Source organism: Diaphorina citri, unplaced genomic scaffold (assembly GCF_000475195.1).
Source record: "Diaphorina citri unplaced genomic scaffold, Diaci psyllid genome assembly version 1.1 scaffold3612, whole genome shotgun sequence".
NCBI classification, from domain to species: Eukaryota; Metazoa; Arthropoda; class Insecta; order Hemiptera; family Psyllidae; genus Diaphorina; species Diaphorina citri.
The window spans coordinates 5,178-16,733 of NW_007381012.1; the positions used below are offsets into that span (position 1 = coordinate 5,178).

At 38.7% G+C, this 11,556-nt stretch overlaps 1 protein-coding gene across 2 annotated transcripts; it reads left to right on the forward strand.

The window, feature by feature from the left end:
• Positions 1 to 498: 498 nt before the first annotated feature.
• LOC103520426 (polypeptide N-acetylgalactosaminyltransferase 2) lies at positions 499 to 10,632 on the forward strand (the record flags this gene model as incomplete). Of its 2 annotated transcripts, none has more annotated exon segments than XM_008485515.1 (6): positions 499 to 647; positions 1,707 to 1,805; positions 6,763 to 6,830; positions 9,254 to 9,319; positions 9,763 to 9,884; positions 10,457 to 10,632. In XM_008485515.1, coding segments are annotated over 6 exon segments (680 nt in total), but the record flags the coding sequence as incomplete, so codon positions are not given.
• Between the last annotated feature and the right edge of the window lie 924 nt (positions 10,633 to 11,556).

Here is an 11,556-nt window from a genome sequence, read left to right on the forward strand (position 1 = left end):
CTCAGAGAGCTAGGATGACGGTTTGAAGATCGTGGGATAGCAAGGGGGATTTTCAAAAATGGAACAAATTTGTGGATTTTTCAAAATGGAACAATGATAACCAACCGTAATATCACCTAAAGATGGAGACAATCGATAACCACCCGTAACAAGAATGGAACTATGATAACCACCTTAGTACAAGAATGGAACAATGAGTAACCACCGTAATTCCAGAATGGACAATGATAACCACGTAACCATCAGCACGATTTGAGTGACCTGCGTTCAATTATTTGTGAAGTAACAGTGTCCCCCCCCCCCACATTTTAGGAATCACACAGAAAGTCAGAATCACGATATTGCTGGGTTGTTTCCCCTGATATAGGATGCTGGAATGCTATATTAAAGTGTCGAGTTTCTTGATATATTAGAGTTCTGGAACTCAGTCACTCGATTGGGCTTTCGACACCTTGGTTTTTTCCTCAGTGTACTCACTTCTTTGTGTGTCTATTTCAGGTGGACGTGCGATACTTTGATGAGAGCGCTTATCTGGAGAAAGGGGCTCTAAGGCCGGGCCAAGACCCGTATGAGAGTAACAAATACAACCAGGCTGCTAGTGATAATACGCCTAGTAACCGGGACGTACCCGACACGAGGCATCCCGCGTAAGTATAAATAAGTGTAAGCCATCCCGCCAAGTATAAATAATGGTAACAAAGAAAATTCTTCTCTAACAGAATGATTGCGAAAGTGCAAACTGCCTTATTGTACAAGAAGCACTACCTACAAGTATGTTTCTGGTTTGAACCATTTGGTAAAAGGAGACTGAATGAAAATGTTACAAAATGATTGAGTTTAAAGCCCAGCACACACGCAACGATTTTTCTCCAAACTTATCTTCCAACTTGGTCTCGCAACTATGTCTTTCCACAGATCTTTCCTGTGTACGCAAATTTCAGACATGCATTCTGCATAGACTTGCCGTGCGTTCGATCCGCCGAAAGACAAGGTTGTGAGATAAATTTGTAGACAAATCGGTTTGGGTTTGTACCAATCTTAATGTAGTTGCAAATATTTTTCTTGTTATCCTTGAGTGAAACCTTCACAAGTTCCATGGCGAGCAGAGAGCATTGCACGTCGGAATTAATTTTACTTTCTTCTCTCGTGTACTTGGAATAACTTGCAATAATTCTATTTTTATCAAAGTATAACTAGTATACATACTTATATCTAAGTATAAGAGTAATCTTAGGTAAGCTTGCAATGATCTATGATTGCTGTTCAGTAGCTTGAAGCTATTCCTACAATGTTTCATGGGCACCTACGTAGTCGTTTTCACCTTTTTTGCTACCCAGGAGCGAAGTCATATTAGTTTGCATTTTATTTGAGTTATTGAGGCTGAAACAATATTAATATAGTCGATGGGATTTGAAGTAAAATCCCTGTCTCGGAGACGTTGTGGTCAACTCATCTGGTAAACAGGAGGTCTTGGGTTCAATCCTAGCCGAGGCATGAAATTTTATCCTCATTTGATGATTTGACCACATAATAATGGAGCTGTAAGGGTCAGGTGGTAGAAAAAGCCTTCGGTGTTAACCTCGCCTATTACGTTCCACTCAAAAGTACTATTATTATTTAATATTATTTTGTTTTCTTCTTGTAAAAAATTGAATTTATTACAGATAAATCAAATCTTAATCTTATCTTACTATTTTGTTTTGCAGATGTACGCGTCACGCACTGCCCAGGGATTTACCTGCAACCAGCGTGATCATAACTTTCCACAATGAAGCCAGGTCTGCCCTGTTGAGATCAGTAGTCAGGTAAGACTCCAACTGTCCACGGAATAATCAACTTTGATTTTAATTAGACTTATCATCATCTAGCCCTAAGAACCTCATCAGGAGATGGGGAGCCCCAGGAAGATTGGTCTACTAACTATAAATAAGTCTAAGAAGAGAAAGAGTAGCCTCAACACTACTTCTTCAAAATGGAGTGAAAGCCTGAGCCAAGTGTCGGGAATGGATTAGACAAACATTGAAATTGTCATAATAAGGGCAGTTTCGCTTTGCTTAGATTAATGAGGAAAGTCGGTATACACAGGAGTTTGAACATGGAAGACGTGTCCGTCCGATCCCTTCAAGTTGTTAAATTTCGGAAGATTAAAAATATCCCTTTTTTATATGGATTATGAACTGAACAAATCCTTTTGGATTATATTGACTGACTACAGTTGATACTAAACCTATGAACAGGTGCCCAGCACATCTGCATACTTGTGCCAATATGCACCTAGCTTTTGTTCTCAAGACATCAACGCTAGACTTGCCTTTTGGTCGATTAGTTTCGTGAAGACACTCCATCATACTTCCCTATTGGTTATTTTCCCTGTACTCCCACACTCGATATCTCGTTTTGCATTCCGCTTTCTCATCGTTAGATAATAATCTTCATTCTTCTCATCAGGGTGATGTCTCTTCATTTTGCTGTTGGCATTTTTCATTTCTTCAACACCGAGAGTATTGTCCCCATACTTGTATATTTGATAAGACAGACGCGTTGTCCGGATAGTATTCTCAAGGCCGTTCAAGATTTTCAGTTGTATAACGTCCTTCACTTTCTCGGCTGCTTCCGAATGTAGAGCTTGGTTGGTAATGCTTCCCAGACGTTTCACAGGTTGCAAGTATGGATCACAAGTCTCTTGGACTTGGTTCGTTAGGCTGCTTATCTGTTCTAGAGCGTAGTTGGTGTAAGCTTTGGCGTCTTCAAAGTTCGCTCTTAGTGTGTCTATCACACTTGGAGTGTCAGAGGTGTAAATTTTTAGGTCGGATATTTTCTTCTCCGTGTCTTTACCAGGTTTCGCTTTATCGTAGACTTTACTCTGTGGTGCTACATTACTCTTGTGTGTTACATTCCTCTGTGGTGTTTTGTCCTGTATCTGTGATTCCTCATCAGGTTTAAACACTGTCCCGTACAAGTAGTTGAGAAATGAGCTGGTGTAATTGTACAGCAAACTTCTATTGGATTGGGAGCTTGTGCTGTTGTCAGACATGTTGAATTTTGACGAGTTCGTAGATCTCTGTGTTGTTTTTTGTGATTATTGTGTACAAAGATAATTTCGTGGTGTCGCCTGCTGTGTACACTATGATGTGATGATTTGAATTACCTCTAGCCTCTGGGATTTTGTAAATTATTGGCTGATTATTATCAATTGGCTATGTAGGCTAACAAATTAGGTAGGTACATAGGTACTGATTTTCTCTAATCACGATCGAATAAACTACGGGCTAAAAAATTCCCGGAGGGACGGACCCAGCTTGTTTATTGCACACCTAGACCATAAAAGGAAATAAATATTCCTACCAAATTTCAGCTTTCTAGGTGTTGTGGTTCAGGAGATAGAGCGATCAGTGTGTGAATATGAAATGTGAAAAAGTGAATGGATCTTGATTTTGTAATATAAGATAGGTATATATTATTATTTTTAATTTAGGTTTTTATTTTAATTTTTTATTTGGCACGTACCTACTTAGGTGCATACCTACATAGGTATGCACATAGGTATACCTACATAGGTATGCACCTATATCATGTTAGAACATACCTACTTACCTACCTGCCTTAGAAGAAATGAGTGAAAATGCCAAAATTTCATTTTGAGACAACTTATTATTGGAGATGCCAAACTCCTTGTTGGTATCGTAATAAAATTACAATTCAAGTTAGTACCATATTTTAAAAAGTTTCATGAAGATATCGTAGGATGTAATTTAGTGGAGATTCCAAAACTCCAAACATTTATATCAACCAGGATAGAAATATTAGTGGAGACGCCAAAACTCCTTACGTTTTATTGCAAATCTTGGTGGAGATGCCAAAACTCCTTAGGTTTAATGACAAAATTTGTGGAAATGCCAAAACTCCAAACATCTTTCTTAACTATTATAGAAATTAGTGGATATGCCAAAACTAGCGAGAAAGTTTTAGATAACACTTCAGTCGATCATTTAAGACCGGTTTTAGCGTCACCTATGTTAAGCTACGCCGAGCAAGGCCAATCTATGTAGGCTTAAACTTATATCAAAGTGTCAGGCGGATTTCACATCTAGACTGCAACTTGTAAGGTCTGTTTTTCATTCCGACGTGGGTGCGATGCGAACCCGACGCGTGTTTTTCATTCCACTTCCCCTACTTTAGGTATGTAGGTTTAAACTTAAATCAAAGTGTCAGGCGGATTTCACATCTAGACTGCAACTTGTAGTATACGGCAGTTTTCATGTTGAGGGCTACATGGTCTTATGGGCCTATTCACACTTGAACTTACACGTTGATGGCTACATAGTCTTAGGGGCCTGTTCACACTTGAACTTTAAGTTCAAGTGTGAATAGGCCCATAAGACTATGTAGCCCTCAACATAAAACTTAAACTTATATCAAAGTGTCAGGCGGATTTCACATCTAGACTGCAACTTGTAGTTTGTAGTATACGGCAGTTTTCATGTTGATGGCTACATAGTCTTATGGGCCTTAAGTTTAAGTGTGAATAGGCCCATAAGACTATGCAGCCCTCAACATGAAAACTGCCGTATACTACAAGTTGCAGTCTGGATGTGAAATCCGCCTCAGAGTTGAGATTTTTCTAGTAGTTTTAAAAAGGCAGGTAACTGGCAAAGGGCTTCACTTTCTAATGGTTGAATAATTTCATTCCCTCTTCGTAGGGCAAAAAACAACTTAACTTGTGCTCTATCTTCTATCATATTCTAGATTCTACGTATTTTAAGATAAGAGGAAGTTTGCCAAAACTCACTTCCTAAAGAGATCCAAGAGTTTGAGGATCTACAATCCAAAGATACCTGTGCTCTATCATATTCTATATTCTACGGATTTTAAGATAAGAGGAAGTTTGCCAAAACTCACTTCCTAAAGAGATCCAAGAGTTTGAGGATCTTCCCTCCAAAGATAATATGTGCTACAATGTCTATATCTCAGGTAATCACTGCATCAAAGTCAATTTACCCGAGCAATTAAACTCATGAGGCTCTTGGTTGCCTCCCATTTCACACGTGTTTGCCAAAACTCACTTCCTAAAGAGATCCAAGAGTTTGAGGATCTACAAATAAGAGGAACTTTGCCAAAACTCACTTCCTAAAGAGATCCAAGAGTTTGAGGATCTTCCATGTTCAAACTCCAAAGATAATATGTGCTACAATTCTATATCTCAGGTAATCACTGCATCAAAGTCAATTTACCCGAGCAATTAAACTCATGAGGCTCTTGGTTGCCTCCCATTTCACACGTTCAACGTCAATTTACCCGAGCAATTAAACTCATGAGGCTCTTGGTTGCCTCCCATTTCACACGTTCTGCTGAGTGATCACTTGTGTTTCACTACCAACGTCAATTTACCCGAGCAATTAAACTCATAAGGCTCTTGGTTGCCTCCCATTTCACACGTTCTGCTGAGTGATCACTTGTGTTTCACTAATCACTTGGATTTTAAGTTCCCCGAGTCGTTAAGTTCTGGTTTCACTGAACTTAGAAACTTGTGAGGCAATTGGAGCAAGAGAAGAAGAAGAGTTTGGGGTTATTCATCTCTATTTTCAGGGGTTTTCAATGTGTGTACCCCCTCAGTTTAATGCGGGTCGCGGCCATTTATAATTTGGAAACCCCTAAGCTCGCTACTCCCTACAGTAGTCAAAGAGGTCGAGGCTCAATAAACAGATCTCAGCTGGATGTTATTTACTGATTTTGCTGTTGGTAATATTGTACCAAAAAGGGACTTTTGAAAAACATTTCGTTCTTTATTGTTACTAAAAAAAAAAAAAATGAAAAAATTGGTTGATGGCAAAGTTCTCTCAATGGATGCCGCATTTTCTAGTTTTGCGCACCGCTGGTGCTCTAAATCATACTTTATGTCTTAAGCTTCTATTTATACTTCTGCTTTCATAGTTATGCCTTCCTCTTGGTTCTATTTTATGCCGACTGTATGTAGGATATGAGCTCTAGGTCGCTGGTCGGTAACCATCTTATTATGTTTAATGGCAAACGAGTGAGAGTCCATGCTAGCGAACCAGTGCTATTCAAAAATTGTACTCATAAAAACAAAAATTAGAAAAATAAATGTGGGCAGGTGGGCCAATAAATGGTATGTTTTTTAAGTGGGCGAATAAATGGTAATACACTTACCCTATGTATGTACATATGTATATTATGTATACTGGGTATGCTCTGATCTCGTTTGATTTTCCTCGTATAGATTAGTATTGGTTCTACGGGTAACTAGACTTGCGGTAAGAGTTCACAAGTTCTAGGAATGAGAACATTGGACTGACAACAATCGTGGAGAATTTATTGAATTTGCTGGGGATGATCAGTAAAATTGAGCAAAACTAGATGCACACTACACTTGATGCAAAAAATTTGGAACAGTTTGCATAAAGATTCCTTTAATCTGACAACCTTTTCTGGTGTCTTAAAAATAATTCTAAACATTTTTTGGTACCAGCTTAAAACTCATATTGTTTGTCTTCAAGATACCTACCATCTTTGGTTTTCTAGTCTGTTGTCTGTATTTTTGATGGAGATATTCTTGATGGAGGAAAAATTCCAGAAATGATAGTGTACATACTGACTTACATATTTATGATATTTATGACCTACGTATTTATTTATGACCGCGATATCGAAATAATCTTGTCCTTTAGAAAGTATCGTAAGCAGAAAGTTCAGGTTCATAACGAGGTTTTGCTGACGTCATTATTTGTGCTTTCTATTTTTCAGTATCATCAACAGGACACCAGCTCATCTGTTGAAAGAAATTATTCTAGTCGATGATTTTAGTGATGATCGTAAGTATAAGAACATAATTATTATAACCTAACTTTACCTACATACCTACTCCTAATAAACATCTTATGTCTCGTAAGTGCACATCTATCTATCTATTTGTGTAAGTTAGGTACATAGTACGCATGGCTTCATTTAAGATCTCTGTATGTAGGTATGGGTTAAATGTTGTAAATTACATTTGAGCTTTTGAATCACGCTTACCTTTTACTGGGCCGCTTGACTTGAAACTTGATAGATATGTGTATTTTGGGACACAATGGGATATTCTATCAGAAGAAAAACCGAATATGTAAAACCTTTTTTCCAAACGTTTACCTAAGTTTCACCTATGAAATGTTTCTTTCTGTTTTTCAGCCTCCGATGGAGAGGAATTGGAGAGAATTGAGAAAGTTTCCGGGAGATGGGAGCCCCAGGAGAGATTAGGTCTACTAACTATAAGTAAGTCTAAGAAGAGAAGAGAAGCCTCAACACTTTCTTCAAAATGGAGTAAAAGCCTGAGCCAAGTGTCGGGATGGATTATGACAAAAATTGAAATTGTCATAATAAGGGCAGTTTCGCTTAGATTATGAGGAAGTCGGTATACAACAAGGAGTTTGAACATGGAAGACGGTGCCGTCCGATCCCTTCAAGTTGTTAATCTTCGGAAGATTAAAAATTAATCCCTTTTTTATATGGATTATGAACTGAACAATCCTTTTGATTATATTGACTGACTACAGGTTGATACTAAACTATGGACAGTGCCCAGCACATCTGCATACTGTGTGTCAATATGCACCTAGCTTTGGTTCTCAAGACATCAACGCTAGACTTGCCTTTTAGTCGATTTGCTTCGTGAAGACACTCCATCATACTTCCCTATTGGTTATTTTCCCTGTACTCCCACACTCAATATCTCGTTTTGCATTTCGCTTTCTCACACCTAGCTTTGATTCTCAAGACATCAACGCTAGACTTGCCTTTTGGTCGATTTGTTTCGTGAAGACACTCCATCATACTTCCCTATTGGTTATTTTCCCTGTACTCCCACACTCAATATCTCGTTTTGCATTCCGCTTTCTCATCGTTAGATAATAATCTTCATTCTTCTCATCAGGGTGATGTCTCTTCATTTTGCTGTTGGGATCTTATATTAACCCATCTCCCATACATTGTACATAATAAGTATGTACATTGTACATATGTATATTATGTATACTGGGTATGCATATGTATGTACATTGTACATATGTATATTATGTATACTGGGTATGCATATGAATGTACATTGTACATATGTATATTATGTATACTGGGTATGTTCTGATTTCATTTGATTTTCCTCGTATAGATTAGTATTGGTTCCACGGGTAACTAGACTTGCGGTAAGAGTTCACAAATTCTAGGAATGAGAACATTGGACTGACAACAATCGTGGAGAACTTATTGAATATCACTGGGGATGATCAGTAAAGATGAGCAGATCAGAGGACACTACACTCGAATGCAAAAAAATTCCGACAGTTTGCATAAACATTCCTTTAATCTGACAGCCTTTTCTGGTGTCTTGAAAATAATTCTAAACACTTTTTGGTGCCAGCTTAAAACTCATATTGTTTGTCTTCAAGATATCTACCATCTTTGGTTTTCTAGTCGTCTGTTGTCTCTATTTTTGATGGAAATATTCTTGATGGAGGAAAAATTCCAGAAATGATGGTGTACATACTGACTTACATATTTATGATATTTATGACCTACGTATTTATTTATGACCGCGATATCGAAATAATCTTGTCCTTTAGAAAGTATCGTAAGCAGAAAGTTCAGGTTCATAACGAGGTTTTACTGACGTCATTATTTTTGCTTTCTATTTTTCAGTATCATCAACAGGACACCGGCTCATCTGTTGAAAGAAATTATTCTAGTCGATGATTTTAGTGATGATCGTAAGTATAAGTAGATAATTATTATAACCTAACTTTACCTACATACCTACTCCTAATAAACATCTTATCTCTCGTAAGTACACATCTATCTATCTATTTGTGTAAGTTAGGTACATACCTAGTACGAATGGCTTCATTTAAGATCTCTGTATGTAGCTATGGGTTAAATATTGTAAATTACATTTGAGCTTTTGAATCACGCTTACGTTTTACTGGGCTGCTTGACTTGAAACTTGGTAGATATGTGTATTTTGGGACTTAATTGGTAGATATGTGTATTTTGCGACTTAATTGGATATTCTGGTAGATATGTGTATTTTGGGACTTAATTGGTAGATATGTATGTGTATTTTGGGACTTAATTGGATATTCTGGTAGATATGTGTATTTTGGGAGACAATGAGATATTCTATCAGAAGAAAAACCGAATATGTAAAACCTTTTTTCCAAACGTTTACCTAAGTTTCACTTATGAAATGTTTTTTTCTGTTTTTCAGCCTCCGATGGAGAGGAATTGGAGAGAATTGAGAAAGTTTCAGTTCTTCGCAATGATAAAAGAGAGGGTAAGTTATGGTAAAGAATGGCTTGTTAGTGAATAGGTATTCATTGGTAAGTACCTAATCCTTTAACAAAGAGTCCTTTAACACCGCTCTCCTGATAATTACCAGGCAAGTGTGTTGACTACTACACCAACAAAACAGCTGGTAAGTGTAAGTAAATAGCGACTAGGTACAACATCCCAATTGATAAAATTATTGTTTATCCTGCCAGAATGAGACTGAAAAGTTCCTTCCCGCGCGTGTTGACTACTACACCACCAAAACAGCTGGCAAGTGTAAGTCTGTAAGTAAATAGCGACTAGGTACAACATCCCAATTGATAAAATTATTGTTTATCCTGCCAGAATGAGACTGAAAAGTTCCTTCCCGCAGTCTAAACAAGGTTTTATATGTATATGTCATAGGTAAAGTTTATATGTTCGCTTATTCTCTTGTTCTTGTTCCAGGGCTGATGCGGTCTCGAGTGAAGGGGGCAGATGCTGCCACGGCTCCTGTACTTACGTTCCTAGACAGTCATGTTGAGTGTAACAAGGACTGGCTGGAACCCCTCCTAGCTCGTATAGCAGAGGTAACGTACCAGTTAGCCCAATGGTAACGCGCTTGCTTGCCATGCAGAAGGTCCCGGGTTCAAATCTTACCATCGAAAAAAATTTGCAATCGTTTTTCCATTGTAAATATTTCAAAGGGTTACTTTCTGATGTTCTGGAAGAGATCGACAAGGAACGCCGACCCTATTTAAATAGGAAAAGACTAGGAAGTAGAAGACTTTCTGGTATTCTCGTGTTGACCCAGCACCTAAATGGGAAGTATTGTGTCTCTTATCGCCCATCTGATGAGGGATGAGGGATTTACTACGGGATGGGCATGCTACGACATAGGCCACATGCGTCCAATGTAGTAGTTGTTTCATTGCTGCAAAGTAAACACGGCGTGGCGGAGAAACACGGATTTAAAAATAAATAAAGAGACTACCTACAGAATTGCTGAAAAAGGACTATGTACTCTTTTCAGAAGACCTCACAGTGAAGGAGTTAGGATCAGACTACTGACTGAACGAGTTAGAATCTGACTCATTGACTGAGTAGTCCACTAAAAAGAGTAGTTCTTCTTTAAACTTACCCCTCTTATCTGTTCCCTCAGGATCCTACCCGCGTGGTAAGTCCAGTGATAGATGTGATCAGCATGGATGATTTCTCCTACATTGCTGCCTCATCAGAGCTACGCGGTGGTTTTGATTGGACGTTGGTGTTCAAATGGGAATTCCTCAGTAATACGGAACGAGAGAAGCGAATGCATGATCCGAGCCTTGTCATCAAGTGAGTATTTGCCTAGGTGGTGTAGTGGTCTGGTAATCGGGAGGGCGTGGGTTCAATCCCAGCCGAGGTATGGAATTTCATCAACATCTTTTGAGAATTTGACTACCATAATTGTAGTAGCCTACTGCTGGGTGAAAGGAACTTTATAGTCCTATTCGAGCAGAATTAATAACTGCACTGTTATTATGGGGGGTGGGTAGCTTGTCGCGAATGGCGCATATAACAGTGCATAATAACTGCACTGTTATTATGGGGGGGTAGCTTGTCGCGAATGGCGCATATAACAGTGCATAATAACTGCACTGTTATTATGGGGGGGTAGCTTCGACAAGGAACGCCGACCCTATTTAAATAGGAAAAGGCTGGGAAGTAGAAGACTTTCTGGTGTTCTCGTGTTGACCCAGCACCTAAATGGGAAGTATATTGTGTCTCTTATCGCCCATCCGATGAGGGACACACTACGGGATGGGCGTGCTACGACACAGGCCACATGCGTCTAATGTAGTAGTTGTTTCATTGCTTCGAAGTAAACACGGCGCGGCGGTGAAACACGGATTTAAAAATAAATAGAGACTACCTACAAAATTGCTGAAAAAGGACTAGGTATGTACTCTTTTCAGAAGACCTCGCAGTAAAGGAGTTAGTATCAGACTACTGACTGAACGAGTTAGAATCTGACTCCTTGACTGAGTAGTCCACTAAAAAGAGTAGTTCTTCTTTAAATTTACCCCTCTCATCTGTTCCAAGTTTCTTTGTGTTATTATGTCACAACTTTGGTGCTCACTGCAGCATTGTAGGATTTTCCCAATATCTCAATAATCCTAAAATCCAATGTTTACCTACCATGCTGGCACCGGTCGCTATGCGCATTTATATGTCATAGCTACTCATTTTCCTCACGAGGCTGAGTGGGCCCCGCAACAG